This window comes from Macaca mulatta, chromosome X (assembly GCF_049350105.2).
Source record: "Macaca mulatta isolate MMU2019108-1 chromosome X, T2T-MMU8v2.0, whole genome shotgun sequence".
NCBI lineage: Eukaryota > Metazoa > Chordata > Mammalia > Primates > Cercopithecidae > Macaca > Macaca mulatta.
The window spans coordinates 31,533,927-31,561,031 of NC_133426.1; the positions used below are offsets into that span (position 1 = coordinate 31,533,927).

A 27,105-nucleotide genomic window follows, 5' to 3' on the forward strand; every position below is an offset into this window, starting at 1 on the left:
CCAGGCTGGTCTTGAACTCCTGACCTCAGGTGATCCAGCCGCCTCGGCCTCCCAAAGTGCTGGAATTATAGGCGTCAGCCACTGCATCTGGCCAAGAAACTCATGTATCTATTAAAATTCTGGAATGGCTTTATCAGCATTTGCAATATTATACAATAAAATTTTATTTATGAAATAGCCTAAGCCAAATATATTATAGTAGTACATTGTCTAACCATACATCTAAGAGTGAGCAAAAAACTCTATATTTGCATTGCCCTTATATTCTGTCACAAGCCATGGGAGATATCTATAAAGTCTGGTACTTTTCTAAACAAATTACCTCCAAATGATCAAACTAACTCAACATGCATTTTGGAGGAGAAAGTGGGGTCAAAGCAGGATGATGAAGCAAGAATGATAAATTCAGGAGCCATAAATTGCCAGTGTTACCTACTCCTATGCACCAGAGCAGCAAAGTAGATCAACTATCACATCAAAAAATAAAAACAGGAGAAGGAGAATAATAGGAGGAAGAGAGGAGAAGAACTTCTGCTTATTGTGATTTGATTCTGGAATTATTTTTTCAAACTAGAATATACTATCATGTTTTTTATAATAATTTAAAAATATCAAAAAATAAAGTTAGTCTAAAAAATCAATCATTTTATTATAATGATTTATATCCAAATTGTATTTGAAAGACTAGTACAGTTATTATATCAAGTCAGAAAAACCAACTATACATAACAAAACTCCATAATGGTTCAGGAAAATTATACCAGGTATTGCGAGTAAACTTTAAGAGCTTCCTTGTACTACAGAATATGATTCTCACCAAGACTCCATTTAAACAAAACTACCCCAAACTCTGTTTTCACTGTTTATGCATATGGAACTTTATGGAAATAATTTTTGTTTCTAGGAAAAACAATTGTCTGAAAATTGTTTGATCATTAACTATGACAAATTTAGCCATCTCATTCTTATTTTCACAGATCATGTTAGGAAGAAAGCTACAAAATGCCAGATTAACATTTCAAAACATATTTGAAAGTAATGAAGGGAAACTGATTCAGTTAGCAATGCTAAATAAAACAGACAATTCATACAGATGCTTTCCCTGTAAAATATTAAATAAACACTCAAAAATGTCAACTTTTAAAATTTAATAAACCAATCCCTAAGTTATTTCTCTGAGCAAAGTTTCTCCTTGACCGAAACTCTGGTTTTTTTTTTTTTTTTTTTTGAGGCGGAGTCTCGCTTTGTTGCCCAGGCCGGAGTGCAGTGGCCGGATCTCGGCTCACTGCAAGCTCCGCCTCCCGGATTTATGCCATTCTCCTGCCTCAGCCTCCTGAGTAGCTGGGACTACAGGCGTCCGCCACCTCGCCCGGCTAGTTTTTTGTATTTTTTAGTAGAGACGGGGTTTCACTGTGTTAGCCAGGATGGTCTCGATCTCCTGACTTCGTGATCCGCCCGTCTCGGCCTCCCAAAGTGCTGGGATTACATATGCAAATGTTTTTCGGATCAGAGCATGTACTTTTTCTAAGATGAGGGTGTTAAGTGGAATTATAAATAATGTTTCCTTCTCTCTCTGCCTCTCTCCTCCTTGTCCAAATGCCGAAATATATCAGGCTGTATAAAAGCAACTATTTTGTTTTGTCCCTGGCTTGTCAGTTACAAGTACAAATGCTGAGAATTGTTCAATTGGATCCACAAGAGTGCTAAAGCGGAAATGCTTGACTTACTTGCCATTGTTTCATCAGCTCTTTTACTCCCTTGGAGTCTTCCAGGAGCCTTTCCTTACGGGTAGCATCCTGTAGGACATTGGCAGTTGTTTCAGCTTCTGTAAGCCAGGCAAGAAACTTTTCCAGGTCCAGGGGGAACTGTTGCAGTAATCTATGAGTTTCTTCCAAAGCAGCCTCTTGCTCACTCACCCTGTGAAGGAACAAATGTTCAGATGCAGTTATTAAATATCAGAATGGTACACCTAGTGAACTCCACAAAAAGAGAAAGATGGAGGAACTAAATTGTAATATACCAACAATGGGGTGAGTTGTTGCTACAGCTCTTCCTTTAAGCAACAGCTATAATACTGTGCAGTCTATTTACTTTCATTTTTATTTAACCTAAAGGCATTTGTATGGGGGAAGGCATGCAATAATGACAATTATAGATTTCTATAAACCCCTCTCCACAGAGGAGGTTTTATATATATATATGAATATATATATAAACATATGTGTATATATATGTGAAATATATATATATTTGAACATTTGCAAGTTCATTTGAAAGTTCAAAGTATCTTTTTTCAATTTTGTAGTTTTTGTTGGTCAATTTTGAAAGCTTATTTTTAATATACTGCCAAATTTGAGACTAACCTTTGTAGTTAAAACCCTAAAATCCCTGTACCATGCTTGTCTTTGATGTTGCTCTGAGGCAGAAAACAAGCATTTGATATGCAAGGAGAAAAGTCAAGAAAATACGAACCTAGAGTCAAAAGGAAAAGACTAGAGGAAAAGACAAAAAGAAGGGGATTGGAGGGCAAAGGAAGAAAGACTAACAAGTAGAGAAATAACATTTCATAGAAACTATCATTTTGCATGACTCCGGTTTATACCTATTGTGTTATTTTTGTATTTAATTACTTGATCATACAACTGAGAACATTTTCCAAAATAAAAATGTTATGTGCAACATAAAAGAGTAGAGCCTTAAAGCCAGGCAGATCTGAGTTCAATTCCCAATGTTCCTTACCAGTTATGTGATATGGCAAGTTACCTCTCTGATTCTCAGTTTCTCATCTGCAATATCTATTGCTGTGATGAGAATTAAAATAGAAAATTCCTGTGAGGTTGAGTGCCCCACATGTTATACAGTTATACATTACAGTTACTCAAAAACGTTAGTTCCTTCTACCCATATCCCATTTCCCCATTCCTGTAATATTTTAAAAGGATGAAACAAACTCTTTCATGACAAAAACTCTAAAAATGTATTCATATTTTTGATCATATATATAATGCATGTATTGTGGATACATACACATATGCCCTCAGCAAATATCTATATAATAATAGCTTAGAAAGGAAAATTGCCTTAGGCATTAACAGTCCCATCGAAAAAGATTCAGGTAAACTTTGTCTGCAATGAGGAAATTAGTACTCTATTTAAATGTCTTATTTGCCTTCTATTACTACACAAACACTTTCTGGGATTAAACATAAGCTAAAAATGGATTTTAAAAAATTGAACACTTGAATATGATACCCATTGCTTGTTAAGATGTGATTGTCAATAATTATGCAAAACTGCAATTTATTTCAGCAGCAACTTTATCATGGGATGTGCAAACCAGGCAATAAACAACTGCTGCCGAGCCAGCGGCAGCAAAGCCCCCGGAAGAGCTGTTTATTCATCATGGGTGAGGTTTTTGCTGAGCACACAGTCTTCCACAGTGGAGTTTCAGTGCTCATACTGGATAAAAATCTTCCGTCTGCATTAACTGGTGGAGGGTAGAATAGGTTTATGAGGATGCAGCTACTGGAAAAAAAGTAAGCATTGCACTAAGCTATTTATCAACTCCTAAATAAACTTTAATACTGCACAGCTGAAAGGTAGTGTAGGCTTCTGGTTGGGCAAATAAATTAAACCCCGTGTAGTTCAAGGGCTAACGTGGACTGCCGGCTCCCTGTTTATCTAGTTTTCAGGCAAACTATCAACGCAAAGAGAAATATCAAAATAGTCATTTATCTTTTTATTTATTACGGTTGAAAAATTCAGAACCATTGCAACAACTCCAAGAATCTTGATGTTACAATTGGGCATGCACCTTACAGTCTGAACCATGTGTAACTGCTGACAATTGACTGGGTTTGACCTACAAAAGTGGCAGTTTCATGCAGTTTGCATTAAGACTTACTCCATCTCCAGTGCAAAATTTGGAACAGAAATAGGCTGTCGCATTCCAGCATATAAATGCAGGGTTAGACATTTGACATATTTTCTAATGTAGTCCCATTTCAAACAAAATTTAAAAATATGAAATCTCCCATGGCAGAGTGAAACTTAGAGAATGTAATGTTGTGTATTTTATCAGCATCAGCTTCATGATGAGTTGCACTTGCTACATCTTAGCTCCTCTATCCTTAAACTAGAAATGCCGCTTACCCTCTGCTTCCAGAGGAAGTAACTAGTAAATAACTTTCCAAGAGTTATTTGCAAAATGCAATGCACATAAATCAGATGAAAGAGTTCTACCGAGACAATGCGATTTTCAGCCAAATCCTACCAGCAAGTTTGCTGCTTTGTAAATTAGGTCCTTAGGGAAGAACAGTAACTCTTTCAGGACAGTAAGGAACCATTTTCCTAAATGATACCCTTGTGGTCTGAAATATTGACAACATCAGGCTGAATATTTTCTAATTTGGAAAATACGTTAAAAATTCAATGGCAATAACAGCAGAAAATCTCCTCAAATGAGCTCCTTTACATGCCTCTTTAATAATAGGTAAGACTGTTGTTTCCTGCTTGTGTGCGGGTTTTACGGCTTCAACATTTCTCTCGGAATCTGTGTGTGTGTACATTGAATTCCTAAATTTTAATTGTGCCAGGTCTAGTCTAGAATTAGTCAAGAATACTTAATTTCCATATCTGTGCATTCAACATGTTCTAAATGTATCATATAGTTTTAAATTTTCCTGAACCATATGGGTTTAAATGGCTTATATGATAAATAAAATGTAAAAAATAAGAATCATAAAGGAAAAAAAGATATGTTTAGAAAAAAAACCCAAAGTCCTTGAATTAGATTTTTTAAAATTCCTTCTTCCAAGTTATCAAACCACAGGCCCTGGAGAAAATTTGCCTGAATTTTAAAAGTAACAATGACCAGATATTAGAAACTGTAATAATGCTTTGCAAACAGAATCTACTGTATTGGTTAAGTACTTTTTTTACATAACAAAGTTTTATAATCAGCTATTCCAGCTTTATGGTCCACAAAAATAGCTGAGAATTTGATGGAGTAAGGAATAATGTGATTTCAGAAGGTTTTCATTCTATTCATAAGAGCACTGTGTACCGTTCTCAGTATGTAAATAAGGGCAGCCTGAAACAGTGTTCTCATAGTCCATGGACCAGCAGCACTAGCATCGTCTGAGAAGTTATTAGAAATGCAAATTCCCAGGCCTCAACCTAGCCCCGCTGAATCAGAGACTCTGGGTAAAATCCAGCAAGCTGTGTTTTAACCAGCCTTCCAATATATGCTAAAGCTGGAGAATCACAGTTGCCAGAGACCAAATTTGAGAACGACTGGTGTAGGAGATGCTAAGCTGGGCTGCCCAGACCCCTTTTCAGGACTGAAATACTTCTGACCCCAGCTGCTGGTAGTGCTACTGGCTGATAGTCCTCAGCTGTTATCCCTATTTGAGAGGTGGCCTCAGCTAAAGAGAGGTGCCTAGCCCAAAGTTACCCACTATGTCCCCGAGATGGGCTGCACGTATTGGTTGATGAGAGAGTTGTGGGGTATGAAATCCTGGGTCCCTTGCTGCAACTCAGGACAATTCTGAAGGGCTATCCTACCTCCAGACTTCAGAGATCCTCCTGGGGAAGGCTAGGAAGGAGAGGCGGAGGGTTGATTGTGTTGTAGTCGTGACTGTATGGTAGCCCAGCTTCTCCTTCTGCCCAGTCTTGCTCCCGCGCCTTTCCTCCCTTCACAGGTGTTAATCCTGAGAGCACTCTCCAATAAAATTCCTTCATGCTAATCACTTTCTCAGAATCTGCTTTCTGGGAGAACCTGACCTCCTGAATTTTCACGCTGAACAAGGATTTTACAAATATACTTGCCTAAGAAATATATGTGGTCTCCAAAGGGAACAAGATGGAGGATTCTCACATGCAGTAATTGTGCCTGAATTGCTACTGCACTTTTGGTTGCCCTTAAGGAAACCTATAGATAATGCAGGTTTGCATTATCATCAGTTACAAGCAAGAATCTACTGAAGGAGCAGAGTGTTGGAGCTATAAAGCTTAGTGCAACCCTATACCTGCCAAACAAAGTGTTTATCCAGAGACAATTTTGCAGGAAGGTAAAGAATCACAGAAGGCATGTTTTCAGCACATCCATTTTCTTTTTAAGACCTGATGATCAATGAGACAATCAGATAAGTATATTCTGACCTGTCATTAGAACCCTACCCCTGCCACACACACACACAATGGTATTTCTGAATAAATCTCTAAGACTCCATTGAGTTGAATATCTTCAATTTCTTATCCCCAACATAATACATGAAAAGGAAAAAGGAAGGCAGATCTAATGTACAGCATGGAAGATAATTTTTAAAGCTAACATCGACATAACTCTTTATATGTTTTCAAACATATTCAGAGTTATTCTATCATCACTTCATAAGATGTTTTCCATTTTTCTACCTACCTTCTTTTTCTTTGTATACTCAGCTGGTTATTGCATTCTCTGCCAATGGCTTTAAACTCGATACTCGTTACTTTCCAAGGTAAGCCTAAAGAGCTTAATTATTGTATAGACACTATTCTACTATTAGATATATGGATGAAAAATACTTTATCAGTGCATTATATTGTGGGATTCTAAGTGTGTAGGTATAACAGAAACATATTGAGTATTTTTAGAAAAAAGCTCAATCTGATATGAAAGGTTATTTTGCCCAGGTTATTTTAAAATGTGATAAACTAGAAACGTTCAAAGAACTCAGTCTTCTGCTAAATAACACTTTCACTATGCCCTGGCATTGTTATAGAGTAACCACATAAAATACTCTAAATCTTTCCTTCCTAGTTTATTTGCAATTTAGCCACTATAATTTCCTATGATATTTTAGGAGAAAGATTAAAGAACCATTATTTTGTTCCTTTTTTCTGATGGGATATAGGTTAGAGACCTTAGTAGCACCTGGATGTAAGATCAAAATGATTCTTGCCATATCAACCACTACTCATAGAACCAGAGTTAATCTGAAGTTCAAATTTCCTGTAACCATAACAGTTCCTACTAGTTTGCTAGTAAATTGCATTTTGATTTTAAAACATAACTTTATATTGAATTGGTGAGGGGAAGTTAGAATTTTGTCACCTATGGATATACAGCACTTTGTAGAAAGGATTCCTTTTAATCTCTAGCAATTATATTAGTAATGTGCACTAATGAGAAGCATGAATCTAAGCAAAAACTGTAAACATTGCCTGACTAGTAGTCCATTCCTAGCAAAACCAACTCTGGTTTTATCTGTCTTTGGGCAACATCTACCTACAAATATGACTGGAGAAGGGTGGTGGCAATGAGAGAATGTTTGTCTTTTCTTCTCTGTTACGAAACTGTAAAGTGAGGAATATATGACATCATTTTAATTTAACTTCTGGTGCTTGCTTTTCATCCACAGCATGAGGAATAGCAGATCTAATGTACAGCATGGAAGATAATTTTTAAAGCTAACATCCACATAACACTTTATGTTTTCAAACATATTCAGAGTTATTCTATCATCACTTCATAAGATATTTTCCATTTTTGTACCTACCTTCTTTTTCTTTGTGTACTCAGCTGGATATTTCATTCTCTGCCAATGGCTTTAAACTTGATACAGATTATCTTTAATTTTAAACCTCATTCTTATTTCCACATGCCTACCAACATCTAATTCAATAATTCATCCATGCATCCATTCCATACCTATTGTGTACCAGGATCTGTGCCTGATGATGGTGACAGAAAATCCAATAATACCTGGACTTTGGCATTTAGCATATTCAAATCTAATAGAGGGTACAGATAGGTAAACACTTAACTAGAGTTACAATGTGATTAAGGCTATAAACCATCTGGAGTCCTTACCCCTAGCGCAAATGTAACATGTATCAGTCTGCATTCATAAACTTCTATCTCAATTTGCCAAACAAGTAATAAATATATCTTAAACATGTTTTACTCTTTCTATCAAAAGAGGTAGGGATCATCCAGCAAGGCTTTATCTCAAAATAGAGTGATAGATGCTCAATAAAAGTTTGCCTAACTAATTTTCATAAAAATAAAAAAACCTTTTAGTACAGTACAGGCTTTTGCTGGTTTCATTTTAGGGCTGGAGAGACTGATTCTGAGAGAATTGTAATGATGCTCCCAAGGTTGTATACAAGTTAAGTGGCAGAGCTGGGGGTATAGCCCAAGTCTTGCATTCCAGAAAAGAAGTTTTTGTAACTCCAAAGACAGATATTGGAATACACTCCTCTCTGATATATTCATTGTACTAAAAGAAAGGCGCAAGGAAGATTATGTCACTGAATCCTGGTCTTCATTTTAGAGCACAAATTTAATTTTCTGTTACTGCCATATGCAGGGTCATTGAAACATACAAATACCTACATACAAGGGAACACATACATACAAGGATATTCTCATATCCAAACTATTGCAGAAAAGATCTCGCTGGTCTTTGCTTTAAAATAAAAATCCATTTTTAATGCAAATTTGCTAGTTTGCTGTTCACCAACATATGAATTAACGAGGTTTTCATCCCCTCTCTCTTGAGGTCTGGTACTAAATTACTCGAACTCTCCAGAGTTAATTGGAAACCATGACCTAAATGTTCCCAAAGTATTGCTGATTAGTTCTCAGAAAACTCATTCCCATCTTTCGTCACCCCAGACACCACAGGATGACTTTTTAACATGTGCAGTAGCAACACACTGGCATGAGAAATAGATTAATCCTCCAAAGATAAACCACAGCTTTGAAGCTATCTGTGTAAACTTCTTTCACTGATACATTTTTTTTTTTAAATACACATATCACTTAGACTTTAGATAGGAAGAGAGTATAGGCATTATCAATCATATAAGAATTTTTTTTTTTTTTTTTGAGACATAGTCTTGTTCTGTCACCCAGACTGGAGTGCAGTGGCACGATCTCAGCTCACTGCAAGCTCCGCCTCCTGGGTTCACGCCATTCTCCTGCCTCAGCCTCCCGAGTAGCTGGGACTACAGGCGCCCGCCACCATGCCCAGCTAATTTTTTGTATTTTTAGTTGAGACGGGGTTTCACTGTGTTAGCCAGGATGGTCTCGGTCTCCTGACATCGTGATCCGTCTGCCTCGGCCTCCCAAAGTGCTGGGATTATAGGTGTGAGCCACCGCGCCCAGCCAAGAAATTTTGAAAGACACATTTCATCTCTCATTTTTTTACCCTTATGAATGTTTTTAAAATAGAGATTTGCAAATTTATCATTAGGGAAACAACCATAATTATACACTTTCCCTAAAACCATTAGTACTTTCCTGAAGAGACCTGCATTAGGAGACAGCAGTAGAAAATGTGTTTTCTACTTCACTTTGCATTACTCGTTTCATTTGATTTGTATTTCAACTCATAAATCACTGAAAAAAAATAGTTGATAAAGAAATGTACACAGTGTTATGAGCAGATGAAATACACATCTCTATACATACATATACTTTTTTCTTTCTTGAATTTTTAAAGAGATTAATACTCTTTAATACCTGTATTTTATATTTTTTTGCTGATACAATACCAAAAGGTACTATTTGGAGAGGTTGGGAGTAATGAATTACATTTGGTTTGGTTAATATACAGAGACTCAAAATATCCTTTTGGACATTTATACAACTGTAAAGGATCTTTAGAAAAAAATGCAGTTAATGCTACTTCCCAGATAATTACATGCTTAAATTTGTGTTGACCTATAGTTGGACACATTTCTGTTCTAAATAAATTCTCAATGATTTGTATAATGTGAATTTTTAAGTTGGTTTTGGTTACTTGTCGTGATAAACTCTTTAAAGATATATTTCCTAGTATTGATAAGCTAAGTAGCTTTTCTTCTCTTCTAAAAAGATTTGTTTAAAATTGTATAAAAACCAATTTAAAAGATGAGCCTAAGATCATCTCTTACAAACCTGATGAGATTGTGCAGTTATATATATCCTCATCCACAATAACTTAGAGCAAAACAGAATTGTAGCTTGTTAGTTGTTGATACATAATATTCAGAAGACAGCAAAGCAGGCAGGTTCAATTTTCTAATATCAAATGGCAAACACACAACAGGTTCACTTTAAAAGAAAGAAGTGGCTAAAAACATATCAACAGATGAAATAAACTTATAGTAGAGTTCTGTCAGTGGAATTTGGAAATATGAACAATTTCATAACCCCGATCTCAATTCTGAATTATGATATCGAAATATTTGTGACTTTTATTACCTAGTCTCTTACTCAGTACTCTCTCTTGTGGTTAACAATACACGTTTGAAAGGGACCTTTTAGCAAAGGACATGAACAGACCCTTTTTAAAAGAAAACATACATGCCGCCAACAAGCATATGAAAAAAAGCTCAACATCACTGATCATTGGAGAAATGCAAATCAAAACCACAAGGAGATACCATCACATACCAGTCAGAATGCCTATTATTAAAAAGTCAAAAATAACAGGTTCTGGCGAGGTTCCAGAGAAAAAGAAATGCTTATAAACTGTTGGTTATAGTGTATGTTATTTCAGTCATTGTGAAAACCAGTGTGGAGATTCTTCAGAGATCATGGATGGAGCTGGAGGCCATTGTCCTCAGCAAACTAATTCAGGAACAGAAAACCAAATACTGCATGTTCTCACTTATTAGTGGGAGTTAAATGATGAGAACACATGGACACAGAGAGAAACAATAGTCATGGAAGCCTACTGGAGTGGGGAGGGTGGGAGGAGGGAGAGGATCAAGAAAAATATCTAATGTGTACTACGCTTAATACCTGGGTAACAAAATAATCGGTACAACAAACCCCCATGACATAAGTTTACCTATATAACAAACCTGCATATGCACTCCTGAACTTAAAATAAAAATTAAGAAAAAGCCCTTTTATATTCAACATTCATTGTTATAGCATTTTACACTAAAATAATGTTCTGCAGTTTTCAAGCTCCTTTGACAGGATCCACATCTCCTTTCATATTTTCAATAGCTTGATGAGGCTAATGAGGCAGGTTGTAATTATTATGAACAGTTTATAGATGAGAAACTTGACTTTCAGGGAGGCTGGGTGAGTTGCCAAAATAAATGACAAACCTTGAAACAATCTAGTCCACTGTACTATAAGCCATTACCTCTCAAGGTAGACTTTCCAATCTCCCTGTGAAGTAAATATAATGGATATTAATATAACACTATTCTCAAAAGCCCTTTGTTTTCTGTTATTATTATATGAATTAGGATTATGGGGTATGTGTGTATATATGTGTGAAAAGATAAATTATTATTCCTTTGCTTATCATCTTCATCTGTCATCTACGAGATGTATTAAAATAAATACTAAACTTTGAACTCTAGGTAAGCTTGAGGATTTAGTTTAGAAAGAAGGCATTACAGGCATTAATCAAATATTTTAATTCTTATGAAATTATACAAAGTTATAGTACATACCATTTTGACCTTCTCTAAATGATACGTTAATAAATGTTGGTTAATAATACAGAGATTATCTGAATGTCTATGTATTTTGGGATATGTTTTACATAAAATTTCTAACATGAAAATAAAATACTTCATACATTGCTTTACGAGACATTTTACAGTAAAATAAATACATTTTAATAAAACCAATTGAACAATGAATTAATTTCTCAAAGTGACTTAGTTTAAGTAGATTCTAAAAGAACTGCCCTTCTAAATGTAAACCTATTTTAATGACTCAGATATGATTTACAAGACAAGATGTGGGATTACAAATAGCTTCAGCTAATTAAAACTTATCAAAATAAAGATTTAAATTTTCTTGCTTTCGTACTTTTAATTACCAGGGTGAAAAACTGCATTTAAAAGACCTAGATACTTTGAAATGTATTGATGGCCTTTTATAAGATCAATTAAAATTTATAAAGAACAGTCATAAATTTAGGATTTTTTTTTTCAATTAGAAGTACAACAGGAAAGGAATGAATCTGAGGGTGCTTCTGGTTTTAAGAATCCTCTGACTTATGAATATACCACTTACTATAGTCTTGATATTCATCATCCTCAACTTACTGTAAATTATTTGAGGGCAAAGATTCACACCACAGTTCCTGGCAATTTAATAGATACTCAATAAATTAAATTAAAATGAAAAAACCTACTATCAATAAGGTATACAGCTTCTAAAACTAAGGCCACAGGCCCTTGTTCTTAGAAATCTTAAAATTCTTTCTTGATGTGAATTTATTGAATAATAATTTATATTGACATAGAATTTTAAAGTTTAAACATTGCTTTCACGTAAGTTATTTCAGTTGAACCTCATAATAATTTGAAAATATCATCTTTGTTATAAAAAACTATTATTCAGTTATAACCAAGATGTTTAAAAATGAGAATGAGCAATTCCGTGCCCAAAATTGTGTTTTGCTTTGTAAATGTGCAGATATTCAATCTTTGGAATTTGTTTCTTTCATCAAATTTCATATTAGCCATGAAAGTGAAGGAGTAGACTATTTTACTGGGCAACACATTGTATTTAGCTGTCAATAACTGAGTTTCTGTTACTCTTCTTCCAAGAAAGTTAACAAATTTGTTTTCTGAATTTTCAAAATGAACTTCTGCAAAAAATGTTATTTCAATACTTTTTAGGTATATTAAAGAAACAGACGGCATACAAATAATAACTTCTGTCAAAATTAACCTGTTATTTTGGTAAATGTTCAGATTGCCTATAAGTTTGATCCTGGTCTTCAGACATGAAGTACCAAAAGTGCCTTAAAACTCATCCTGTCCAGACACCCATTTGGCTTCTGTCACCCAGCATACTCCTGCCCTCCCTGCTTTTTATCACCCATAAGTTTGACGGGCCTCCTCTCTGTAGTTCTACTCATGTTCTGTCAAAAACATCCAGTGTGTCAGGGTTGAGAACAGAAGCTTGTGACGTAGCACCAGAGATCTTCCATCACCACCTGACACTGGTCTATTAATCGACATCCTTTGTGTAAAATCATGAAGTGGCTTCTAAGCCATCCAATTTACCTTGCATCTAGCCAGTATTTCTCCAACTTATTCACAGGAATATAATGAAATGCCCAGATGAAATGCAAATAGACTGCTGCATTTTGCTTACCTACTTTTCTAAAAATTTTTCAATGTAAAACATTATTTTTATCTCAATAATTTAGACAATATAGATTTATCTCTATATGCAGGTGTATCTGTGTTGTTTTACTCAATTAGCTCATCTCTTCAATAAATGGGTTCATACTTCTCTTATAGCCTCCATGTAAGTTGCATTTGGCATTTTAAATGTCTTGGACAGCTACAATCATATCTCTTATGATTTTTACATAAAATTTAACTTCATTTATCAACAACTGGTTAGAGGGCAATTGATATAGCTATGTGGGGGGAAGGAGAATGGATGAGTGTTATCACCACCCTTTTATAGAGATCATGCCATTCAAGTGGTGAAAATAGATTATAATTGCAGTGATAATCACAGAATTTTAAAAGACTGGGCTAGACAATCTGGCAGGTCTGAAATGGTAATTTCATTTAGTCTTGTAAAAATGGCAACTGTATCACTCAGAAATAGGTTGGGTGCTCTGAAAATATTGCTATTGCTATTGCAGTAATTCACAAATCAGTTTTTGTCTGGAAAAAAAATTTAACCAAATTATACAGACCACAAAAAAAGAAGCATTCTAGAAATTGAGGGAGGACATTTGACTATCACAGTAATTGAAGAGTGTTACTATAATAGCATTCTGTGAAGAAGGAGTGAAGATGGTAAACTTCTTGTACAACAAAGAACTCTCCCAAGTCTGACAGCACTTTGGAATATCCCACTGGACATGCATGTGTGTGGAAACCCTGTTTATAAACACCTAAACCTGGAATGTAACTCAATTTTACATGTAAACATAAGATATTTTCCTCACAGTTTTAAGACATTGAATTTTTCAGCCATGCAACTAACTGCCACAACAATCCAAGAAAAAAATTTATTTCATGGTGTTAGGAATTTTGCCAGGAGTTGTTCAGCATTTTGGAAAATTACGCTATGGATGACCAATGCCCCTCATGGTCTTTGAGTCTCCATACAACACAATGGTGTCTTTCTGCATTTGATCATACTGCATTCATAGTCTCATGATCTAAAAACTTCACTTGTGTTCCAGTATGATCCTGCCTGAATAACTGCATACTAAAACACATATTATTTTATTATAAATGACTCTTATTTCTCTTTAAAATAGAGTCAGGGCTTCGTTTACACTATTGCCTGTATAAGTAGGGTATGTTGTCTACATATTTTGGCTTACAATAGTAAAGAAGGCATTACAAAGTATTTGTTATTTAGAAAAGAAAAGAGGGGTGGCATTGGGTCTGAGAAGTTTGAACACCACTGATACAGAGCCACTGGGAAATCTCAAAGTTTATTATGCTGAAAATTAATAGAATTTTTCAGGAAAGAATGAGGATGTGCTCCCTCCCTGTGTATCCAATCTCTGATCCCTACAGCTCCATAGAGAATGAAATAGCATTTTAAAAATTGCTCTCTTCTACAACCAGCTGTGACTATCGGTGAACCAGAGGTCTACTTCATATACGAACCTGAATTAAAAACAGCCAGCCCTTGAGTCAGTTCAGAGCCCACATTCTTGATTACATTTGACACAATAATCATCATCATATCTTAAGACTCAAATCAGCCTGACAGTGCTCAACTCAGGGCTGCTTCTCCCAATTAGCTGAAAATTGCAGCCCAGCTCATCTCCTAGGGAATACGTTTACGTTTACAATTTTGCTGTGGCAAAAAGGCAGCAAACACACTGGAAGGAGCAAATCAGCTTTTTAAATTTTACACTAACTATTTTAAGTTTACCTAAGTCTGGTAAACCTGTTTTGACAAGAATGACAACGAGGAAGCTTTTTTTGCTATGATTTTTTAAAAAACTGTACAAAGTTTAAGATAACTAGAGTTTGGACTAGAAGGGGAAAATAAATACACAATGTGAATATTTTTACAAGTTATTTGTCAAATGAAAGCTTTTAGAAGAAACAGCCTTTCTTTGGTAAATGGTACATTAAAATAATTTGCAATTAATAGATAGGTAAATGTAATTTGAAAACAAAAAGTGAATAAATGTCAAGGTCCCAGGAAATATTTTCCAATAATATGCTAACACGATAACTCCATGTCCATGTGACATAGTGTTATTCTGTGTATCTGGTTCAAAATTATTTCTCTCCTATATTTCTGGGGGGTGGAATAACCAAGGACATTTTTGTGCATTTTGTTTCCTCAATTATGATACCTTTCTATGCAGATCAGGACAGTTTGCACACACTATGGGAAAAATGGAAACTGACAAGGTAACCATACTTCATGGTGGCTGTGCTGAAGATCTGCTCAGATAACAGTGTCCTTACGTGCTGTCTTCTAAGCGGTTGACAGTGCAGACATGGAAGAGAAATATGCAGATGGGAAAACATGAATCTAGAAAAGTGGGAAAAATACTGAGGAGCAGGAGACCTGGAAAAGCAAGACAATTCTAGAGTGGGCTGAGATAGAAGACATGTTGTAACTACTCGGAAAAGGAAAATATGTGAACAGGAACAGGTATATAAGCTGACAGAGTGCAAGAGCTCACAGAAAGCAAATGCTAACAGTAATGGAGAAATACCATTGAGGCAGAGGTGAAGAAAAAAAGGAATAAGGAGGGGCCGGCCGCAGTGGCTCACGCCTGTAATCCCAGTACTTTGGGAGGCCAGGGTGGGTGGATCACGAGGTCAGGAGTTCAAGACCAGCGTGGCCAAGATGGTGAAACCCTGTCTCTACTAAAAATACAAAAATAATTAGCAGGGCATGATGGTGGGTGCCTGTAATCCCAGCTACTTGGGAGGCTGAGGCAGAGAATTGCTTGAACCCAGGAGGCAGAGGTTGCAGTGAGCCGAGATCACACCACTGCACTACAGCCTGGGCAACAGAGTGAGACTCCATCTCAAAAAAAAAAAAAAAAAAAAGGAATAAGGAGAGAGGCAAAGTTGAGGACAGGAGCACAGGGGAAATGACAGAAATAGCAAATCAGAGAAAAGTGAGTAAGGGTAACATCTCTTTTAGTCTTGTTATTCCCAAATATCCCTATTCGCCCAAAGATTAACATTTCCTACAAGACACCATGTTATGAATGTCCTTAACTCATGGATATCCCTCAAGAAGAAATATTTATTTTTTTATAGTACAGTTACCATACATTTGGGAATTAGAATGGATTTTTAAAGTCTGGTTTCTGATTCAAGTTTTAATCATTTTGCAGGAAAGAAGGCAGGACTCTTACAACATGAATACTCATGTATTATATATAATATCATTTAAGTGGATTTTGCCCCAAATCTTTGTGGATGTGCATAATTGAAGAAAAAGATAATGTTAATACTTCTTGGTAAATTAATTGATGGCTTCTCCTTTAAGATTAGTCAACAATCTGAGTACTATGAGCAACACTTCTATAGATCCTGTTCTCCTTTAAAAAACAAAATTCACATCTTCTGTTGTCAGAGAAATTAAATCTTTGAGAGTTCTTAATGTTAGAAAAATAAAAATATCCTCATGAGAGTCAACATTCTTTAATACTGAGAAAAGGGTATACATTCACATTTTATTAAAACTAGGGTCCACTGCTGTAAGTGTCATGAAGTTAACATATACCTAATAAAGTCTGTAAAAAATAATCAGAAATAAGCTTTAGTGAAAAAATCCACATATTGAATTCTGCTGTCTCTCATATTACCTTAAAGTGTTTTTCCAAATTCTAGCTTAGCCAAATCATAAGGAAACTGAATTAGAAATCCTTTGAGTGGGCAGGGTGCGGTGGCTCAAGCCTGTAATCCCAGCACTTTGGGAGGCCAAGATGGGTGGATCACGAAGTCAGGAGATCGAGACCATCCTGGCGAACATGGTGAAACCCCGTCTCTACTAAAAAAATACAAAAAAACTAGCCAGGCGAGGTGGCGGGGGCCTGTAGTCCCAGCTACTTGGGAGGCTAAGGCAGGAGAATGGCGTAAACCCGGGAGGCGGAGCTTGCAGTGAGCTGAGATCCGGCCACTGCACTCCAGCCTGGGCGACAGAGCAAGACTCTGTCTCAAAAAAAAAAAAAAAAAGAGAAAAGAAATCCTTTGAATGACTATTACATACTTTAAGTTATGGATACCATGTTGTAAAACATCTGGCTCATTCTTGTGCCATCATGATTTTCCAAAATAAAACATTTGCTGTTTAGATGTTGTTATTTTAAAAGACCCTTAATGATTAATCAACTGATTTGCTTTAGTTGATTTCAAAATATATGCTAATTGACAACATGGATGATGACACAATACTTAAAAATCCCATACAAGTTGTCCACTGAACAATTTGGTCATTTCCTTATTCATTTCCTTATTAATGCTCACAGAAGCATAGTTATCATTTTCTTTAGTTAGTCACAGAATGGGAATTAATTTATTTTAATCCAACATTCCGTTTTCCTTATTTTGCTCTATCAGTTTTGTGAGCCTAAAGAAATAAAGTTGACCACAGCAAAAGCAGTGCTGGGGAAGAGGCCAGTTTATAGGATAACTGCAATACATTTTACTTAGAAATATATTTGAAGATCACCTGAAAGTTTAATTGATACAACATGAGACAGCACAGTTTAATTGACACAGGACGAGACAGCACAGTTTAATTGACACAGGATGAGACAGCATAGTTTAATTGACATAGGATAGACAGCACATCTAGAAAAATGAATGCCATTCAGATAATCGTTCTCCTGATTTTGATCTGACTATCTGTTCACTTCTTGGTGTAAATCAAATTGTTGAATTAAATTTCAAAAACGTTACAGGTTTATAGGGAATCACTAGTTCCCCCAAATAACTTTCTAAAGTTGACTGTAACTCTTCTACTTCCCTGCTGTAATGACAGGAAATGTGGTCTGAATTTATTGCTATCCCCCACCTCTCTTAGAGACCGTTGTTCATTTCACTCATGCATTTTCCTTCCGAATAAATGTTGTCAATAGGAAAAATAGGTTTTGATAAACTATATTTTATAGTTTGATAAACTATATGTTTTCTTTTTCACCTTCTTGACAACATTTGTCCGATTATATTAGCAGATTCCAGGACTAAGTTTGATAATTATTGTTAAGAGTTTTTGTAGGGAAAACAATGGCATTTCTTGTAGATAAATTAGTAGTTGATGATATATGTAAAAATTTAGTGTTTGTGATAGCCACATTTTTAAATTTTTCGTTTGAAAATATGAACATCATCCGTTTCCTTGTCTAATGTCTTTCCTGAAGCATATATTTTTAAAGTAGCTCTTACAACTTGCAACATGTGATGCAGCTATAATTATTTTAATCTGCATGAAAAATAATATAAAAATTAAAGTATCAGTGTAATTTTGTTAGAACTAATAACATTGCACATTTGTTTCGTTAGTGAAATATATGCTCAAATGATATAAGAATAATATTAGGTAAATATGGAACAGTAGTTCTATGAAGAATGCATTTTTAAAAAATCTTAGTTCATCAATGCAGTGAAAGTAAATATAGAATTCTCCAGATTCTCCCATTAAATTATAACAGTATTCAGAATTCTTTCAATATATGGTGGAAGAAGCAAAAGCTGATATTAATAGAATATTATGCCTCTTCTCAGAAAAACATTATACTTTCATAGAATGTAGACTCATATATATGTATATGAAGAATTTTGTTCACTGTGCTCAGTATCTATTGCAGTATCTGGCAAAGAGTGAGTGCTTAATTTTTACTGAAGCCCTTAATTAGAAAATGGCAAATACATGTCAGTATCAGTGTTATCACCATAGATACTTTCATTATATAGTAATCACAGTAGTGCATACTTAACCGCCACTGTCTGATTCTGACTTCTGCTTTCAAAGTTAGAATAATAAATCTCTGCCAGGTAACCCATTTTCAAAAGCAAACTTTAGCAAAACTTTGGAATACAAAAAAGAAGATGGAGAGAAACTTGCCTTTCAAGGAAGAATGGCAAAGATGTGGTGAGATGTCCTCTTAGAGCCAGTACGTTAATATGCTAATAAAAGTAGAAAAGACTTACTAGAACTATTTGAAATTTTAAAAAGTAACACATCACTGTATGTGAGAAAATTCTCAATAAATTACAGAACGTAACATCATATAAATGATGCTGCAATGTAAACACACACACACACAAAGAAAAAGGAGACAGACAGCAAATACAAGAATTTCTGTGTCAGAATTAACACAAGCTGGTGTTTTGAACTTAGGAAAGTCACAGACTCTCTGTGCCTCAGTATCCTTATCTCAGTTATAAATATTTTGATATTGAAATTAGTGACTTCCTAGATTAACTCAGACCTATAAAATGTCATGTTCATTTAGAATATGGGTCAGCAAATTGTAAAGATGTCTGTCCACCTGCTACTCATTTGGCAAACAGCGCATATCCCAGGGAGCAGAACCCAGCCCAAGGAAGCTGTCCTACCATATCAATTAATGGCTTGAAGTCAAGAATGAGTCCCAAGCCACTGGTTTGCCAAGGAGTCTGCAAAATCTTGCTAGAACTATGACTTTCAATTCTGGTTCTTGCAACTGCACTATTAAAGGACCTTGGCCTCTTTTTAGAGTAGACCAGGTCCATCCATCAGGAATAGTTGCTAAGAGTTATGGGTTGGCCAGGATTACTCTGCATGAGAAGTATACGGAGGTTTATTCACACACACCAAGTGGTTGGCTGGGCTTCTGGAATTGCCTACCTGCCAGGACAAGTTTTACTGTTACCAGCAGCAAGCTAGCAACTAGGCTAAAGTAATCATTAACACGGTGTGGTTTATAGGTTTTGTGTGGGGGAAAAATCCTCAAAATCATGAGTTAGTTCCATTCTATTAAAATGTTGATGAAGATAGAGTGTCAAGGAGGGTTAATGGCATTTGTTTCAGGGAAAAGAAAAATGTGTTAGCAGATCCCAGCAATTTGAATAGACTCTATTGTCTATCGCCTCTGTTGTTTACTGCTATCTGCTAAAATAGAGACTTTACTAAGTATAGCTTCTTTTACTGAAGATATCCCTGATTACTTCTGTGGATTTCTAAATAATTTCTCCTCCATCCTCCTTGCGGGAAGTCGCAGGGAAATAAAGATTCAATATGATTCAAATAGGCTCTGCCAGAGAATCAATCTCTATCCTCTTTCTGTCTCTATCTATCTAGCTAATTAATCAATACTCCCAGAAAAAAGTTCTTAAACTTCTATCAGAATATGAGGTAAGAATAACAGCCTTGGAGGAGTCGTAGAAAAAAATGTCTGAATAGAGTCAAAATTCACATAACACAAATTCTCTTGGTTAGTATGAGAAATGTATAGGCTTATGCTTAAGTGAAGAATTGAGCTAATGGCACTAGAGAATACTATTCAGGTAATCACAGTGAGATGATTTCCATTTAGTGGCCTGGCCTATATGCTATGTTATCTATCTTACAAACACTTACTGAGTGCACGTTCTACACATAGTATTGGACCAGATACTATAGTGTTGTATAAGATTCTTGAGAAATTGTTTTCATGGTCAAACTTTTAGAAGGGATGCATACTACACAGATTATCCCTTCCCCCCATACTTGCATAAATACACATACTTTGTTGATTCACCAAGCATGCACTGTAATAAAGGGTCTGATTAGTCCTATAGGAAAGAAGTCTGTTTGCTTTGATTTAACTTGATATTGCCTAATTATTTTTTTCATCCATAGAACCCTTTGAGTTATTACTTATTAAGATACAATGGAACTAGTTCTGCCGAAACCCCATTTGGAAAAAGAAATCTCCTACTCCAGATGATGAGTATGTGAAGATCAGGATGTTATACCATACGACCACCAAGGTATCACCAACCTGTTCCTGAATACCTCTACAACTTTACAGGGCAGTCTGTTCCATCTTTGGACAGCTTTATAACAATATTCCTGTCCCTATTAAGCTGAAATATACGTTCTTAGGACTAGGTCATATGCTTACATTTATTCAGCCTAAGATCCCCTTTGGCTTTCCTTTCCCACTGTTCTATCACATTGTGTGTTGTGTGTGGGTGTAAAGAGAAGAGAGAAACAGAAAGAAATTATTGTTGCTAAAACCACTATGTTATCTCCATATTTGGAATGATTTTGGTTGGTGTAGGGCAGTGGTTCTCAAACTTTAATACGCATAGAAATAACTTGGAGGCCTGAAAGCTTGTTAAAAGTTCCCCAAGCCCCATCCCCAGAGATCCTGATTTAGTTGGATGGGGTAGGACCTACAAATTTACATTTCTAGTGAGCTCATAGGTGATACCAATGCTGCTAGTCAGAGGATCATACTTTGGGTAACACTGTGGTAGTGGGTACATTGATGCTCTGCCAAGACCTCATGCCCTACCTGGTTGGAATATTGACTACTAACAGCTCACAGCTGCCTTCCTCCCTGGAAATTGCCTTCAGTCATAGGTGATGATCTTGCTCCAGTCTGCCCTCTCCCATGGGGTGACCCAGGACCATTAACTTTCTAGTATTGGGTTACAAAGGTCCAGATCCCTTGCTTCAATTCAGCGTGTCTCTAAAGGGCCCTGCAATTTCCAAAACTCCCCTGAAAATCTGATGAGGCCTCAATGGACTGCAGGCTGCACTGCACTTCTTCATCTGTGCAATCTTGACTATCTTACAACCTTACATATGTATCTCATGGGAACGCTCCCCAACAAACGTTTTGCATACAACTCTCTATTCTTAGCCTATTTCCAGGGAGCCCAGCCTAAGTTAGATGGGGTTTGTTTTTGTTTTACATTTCTTTTTGAACCCACACGTAGCACCTTGCATTTACATTACATCTTTCAATATTCAGCCTACCAGTCCAATTTGTTGAAAACTTTTTGGCTTCTGATGTTCTTGTCTGCTATATTTGCTATTTCTCCCTGCTTTGTGGCATTGGCAAATTTGATAAGAATGTTATCTATGTCTTCATCCAAGTCACTGATGAAAATATTGAAGAGGACAGAGCTGAGATTAGATTACTGGGAATAGCTGCCAGAAACCTCCTTCCAAATTGATAGCTATCCATTAGACAGCAGTGAAGGGAGCATAGGCCTCAGAGTTGCAGATTTGGGATGGAACAACAGTGCTGTTTAAGTAGATGTCAACAGCTAGAGTCATAGCTAAAAAGAACAATGCCATTTTAGCATTTCTATTTTAATAGGAAATTTAGGTATCACTTATATAACACATTTCAATAAAACATATCTCACTATAAAAACATAAAATCATAAATAATTATTATGAATTTATGATTATTATTCATCTAATTTGTCCCAGCATGAAAACTGTATTTGATCATTTCATGGAAGGTTTTTTCATTTATACATTTTAAAAAATAGGTTGTGAGAAAGTTGAAGTTCAACAGCTAACCCAACTTCACTAGGACATTTAAAATACTGGCAATATAAAAGAAAAAGACAATCCATCAGTAATTGTATGAGTGGCCATAAGTTTAAGCAATGTAGGTTATTATCTACAAAGGTGATTGAATTTGGTTCACCTGATTTGCTTTAATTGCTCTGTGGCATAAACACACTGACTGAACACAGAGTGATGTAATGAGTATCATAATTAGGAATTTGATAAAGCTAAGTGTGAAACTGACTATTAGAAGATATTTGAAACACACAACCACTGCTTTGAATGGGGGATTTTGCAGTTCATTTAAATAATTTTCATCTCTTTCTATGAATACTGATGACAGACAGAATGACCACAACATAAAACATTGGCTGGAGGAATGTCACCAGGTACTTCAAGAAATTATTTCCCCCATGTTTTTTATTGAAAAGATAACACCTGTCCATTTCTTTCCTAATAAAAATGTGGTAAGAATTTTTTAAATGAAAATTGAAAACTATCTGAAAATGCTTTTAACTGTTAATAAACAGGGAGTAAGTAAAATAAAAATAGGCAATAATATATTTGCAAAACTATGATAGAAGGAACTGCTAAGAATGTTGAGAGTGATTCTTTATTTGTACATTTTTGATAGTTTCTACAATAAGAATCACTTTGTACCAAAGGAAAGAAGTTATTTCAAAATATAGAAGAAACCTCCAAACACAGAAAAATGGTAGATAAAATACCAAAATAGAAAATCAAAAAGGCACAATCTGGGCTTAGAAACAAGTTAAGTAGCTCTGTGCTTCAGAAATGCCACAAAAACACACAGTGGTGCACGGGGCTGTAGACATAGGGCTTTGGGGGCCTGGGCTGGGAAGTAGGTAGCAGTAGCCAGAAGTTCAGATTCTGCTGGGCTCAAGAATCTATAAACACTCTGTATAAGACAAAGGACCTGAGCCGGGCTCTTTGCTGCAATTAGTCAAGGATGATACCAGGTTTCCCTACTGGGTGAAAGGGGGCTGCAAAAAAAAAAAAGAAAAATTCTGCTATTGATCACAACCTAGAACTGATTAAATGACATCCCTTTTTAGGGGGAAATTAGAAAGATTAGATTTCATAAAACTCATTAATACCTATATGTCCAAACATTTTTAATATAAGAAATCATTTGAATTAATGATTTATAGAAAGGAAACAGATCCCTATTATATACTGAATAAAGCCAAAGGATCCCAAAACTATAAGATTTCTAGAATTGTACAGATAAAAATTAAGTCAAGTGATGACTGTATTCATTTATCAAAACAACTCAACTTTCTAAAAATAAATCTACCTAAATTCTATTTTTATTGAATGTTTTAAAGAAGTCTTTCTGAGAATGATATAGATAGAAATAAAATAAAAAATAAAAATATAATTGAAAAGTAACATAATGGGTATTATAGCTAACATTAATGGTTCAATTAAACCGAATAAGAAAAACTTTCTCCCATTCGTTTTAATATTTGATACTGTAATATTAAATTTATGAACAAAAAACAGTCTGTTGGTATCCTATAATTTTTTTTATTAGGAAACAATGGTAAGTTTTCTATAATACTATTGTTTTTCCTGGGAAAACTGATACATAGGAGTATTTCTAAGCATATATTTTGGTGTGTTGGATCAGCCCAGTTCAGGACTGTAGGACTGGGTTAGAATGAAAATGGCTACTTGGCTACATCACCAGGTAATTTTCCACACCAGTAAATCACCAGTGACATGGTTCCAAATGTCTCCCTTTGTGTGCAATCCCTGCAAGCTAGAAACATTCTAATTACTTGAAAGGAGATGACATAAAATGAAGCAGGCTGTTACCACTATGAACCTTTTAGATCCATATGGATCATGACACTCCCTGGCCCAGAGCCCCAAGATTTCACGTAATAGATGTTATATTATCCTATTGTAGAATGGAGAGAATTTTTTTTAATTTTTGAGACAGAGTCTTGCTCTGTCACCCAGGCTGTAGTGCAGTGGCACAATCTCAGCTCACTTCAACCTCCGAAGAATTCTTATGCTTCATAATCAGTTGGGAAGATTTGGGTCTCAGCAATATAAAAATGGGATTGTCTTATAACTATACATACAACTCTCTTTTAAAGAGCAGAAAGACACTTTCTCATACTGCTAAGTGTACCTAAAGCAGTTGATAATGGATTGAATTTTTTAATATACCAAATCCTCTCAGTCCTTAAAATGGACTAGAAGGTATATTTTGCATAAGAGGGATTTAAAATAGGGTATTCAAAATTGAGAGGGTTGAACTGGTGGCTTTGGGGTCATTTGTAGCTTTAAATTTAATTTAATTTTAAGAGATGGAGTCTCACTATGTCACCCAGGCTGGAGTACACTGGCATGATCATAGCTCACTGCAGCCTTGAACTGAACTCCTAGGTTCAAGAAATCCTCTTGCCTCAGCTTCCCAAGTAGCTGGGACTACAAACTTGGCTTTTTTTTATGTTTTGTAGAAATGGTATCTCACTATGTTGCCCAGGCTGGTCTCAAACTCTTGGCCTCTAGTGATCCTCCCACCCCCACCTCGGCCTCCCAAAGGCTGGGATTATGGGTACATGTCCAGCCAGGAACTTTAATATTTTAAATAAAATGTGCCACATATATATTATGAGCAGCCCCCAATGTAATAAAGGTTGTATTTTAAACAAATATCCTGCTAGCATTCTATCATATTTTTGTACATAGCTTTGAAGGCAGCAAATCTTTATCCTTTAAATTTTTGGAAATAATCCAAAGCCATTCAGTGCTCAACATCTGATGAATTGTTTCATTCAATTTACAAACAATTATTGAGTACAATTACTCAGCAAATACAAGGTATGGCTATAAAATAATATAACAGTCTGCTGAGGATCATAAAACAGTCCTCAAGTAGTTCCAGAAAAGGAACTCTAAAATTGTATTGCCAAGGGACAGTATTTGTAGATACAGCATATAAGAATTTTATGAAGTTCAAATGCTTGTCCCTCTCCTAAATAAACAAACAAATGAACAAGCAAAAACATATAACACTATTTGCTTTTCTTCCCAGGAAAATGTTTTACTTTTTTATTTGTTTTTACTTTCAGAAATATTTGAGAATGCTTTTGGAAATATGTCATACATGTAAATATCATGCATCAAGTCTCAGGAGGGAAAAAAAAGAGCACTGGAATCAAAGGGAAGCAAGAAGATTCATTTGAAGGGAGACAGATCCAAGGCTGGTGTGAATGTCAAATGAGTGTAAAGACTTGATAACTGGCAGAACAGAGAAAAGTTCGTTACAATCTCCCAGAAATCTACGAAGGATGAAGAGGCTTTAGGATGAGGTGACAATAGGGATAAAGAGAGACAATTGTTTCTAGAGCAATTTTTGAAGTAGAATTCACAGAATTTGGAAGCCAATTTAATACATGTGTCAATAGATTGGGAAAGAGAGATCAAGAGAAAGGTAGAAGGTTATTCTTAGATTTCTAGTTGTAGAGACAATTAAATTAGGCAATCACACCACACTGAAAACACAGAAAATTTAACTTTGTTTTAGGGGCAAGATAATGCATTCTATTTGACACATTTTGGAGCCTGTAGCATATGCAGGTGGTAATGTAGGGTAGATGGCTGAAAGTACAGTTCTGGAAATTAGGAAAAGAGTGTAAGACGGAAGTTGACACTGAGGAGTCTTAATGTTAGCTGAAGCCAACAGACAAAGCTACTCAAAATGTGTAGAGAGAAAGAAGAGAGAGAATTAAGAATGGAACATCAACATTTAAAATTGCATTGAGGAAAGAGAACTTGCACTGATCATTGTTACAATTCCCAACTTTGTATCTTGAGCTACTCCCCATAACTTCAGATTTGTATATCCAGCTATCTACTACACACATCTCCTCCTAGATGTATAATAGGCATTTCAAATGTAACATATCCACATCTTCCTCCCAAAATATGTTACTCCTGGAGCCTTCCCCATCTCAGTAAAAGATAACCTCATCTTTCAGTTGCTTAGGCTAAAAACTCTTGAGTCTTCTTGACTCTTCTCTTTCTCTCGTACCTACATTTATTCCATTATAAAATCTTTTGTGCTCTGTACTCAAAATATAGGAGAATCCAACCACTCCTCACCACATTCACCTCTCCCGTTCTGATCCCAACCACAGTCATCTCTTGACTGAATTATGACAACAGTTTCCTAATGGTCTCACTACTTCTGTTTAGTCTATTATAACAGAGGAGTCAGACAAGACAAAACAAGCCATTCCTCCATTCAAAACCCTCCAATAACTCCCACCTCATTCAGATTAAAAACTAAAGCCCATAGGCCTAAAAGGCCAATATAATCAGATGCCGGTTACCCCTCTAAATTTATTGTCAACTACCTTCCTGCTCACTTGATCCTTTTCTGCCTAACTGATCTCCCTTTTAAGGTTCCTTCAACATACCAACAATATTTCGGCTTTGGGGCATTTTCACCTATTAGGACCCTCCTGGACTACTTTTTTACCCCCAATTATACATATGGCCCACATCCTCAGGTCCTTTAGAATTTGCTTAAGTGCCACCTTTTCAGTAAGACCTTTTTTGATTACCACATTTTCATGGCAGCACTCCTC

At 35.7% G+C, this 27,105-nt stretch overlaps 1 protein-coding gene across 10 annotated transcripts in view; it reads right to left on the reverse strand.

Annotated features, from left to right (window-relative positions):
* DMD (dystrophin) overlaps positions 1 to 27,105 on the reverse strand; it is a 2,157,177-nt gene that overhangs the window by 529,204 nt on the left and 1,600,868 nt on the right. For all 10 annotated transcript variants that reach the window (XM_077988314.1, XM_077988313.1, XM_028842274.2 and 7 more), the window contains one exon: positions 1,728 to 1,917. In XM_077988314.1, coding sequence (XP_077844440.1) covers positions 1,728 to 1,917 — 190 coding nt within the window. The remainder of the gene's footprint in view (positions 1 to 1,727; positions 1,918 to 27,105) is intronic.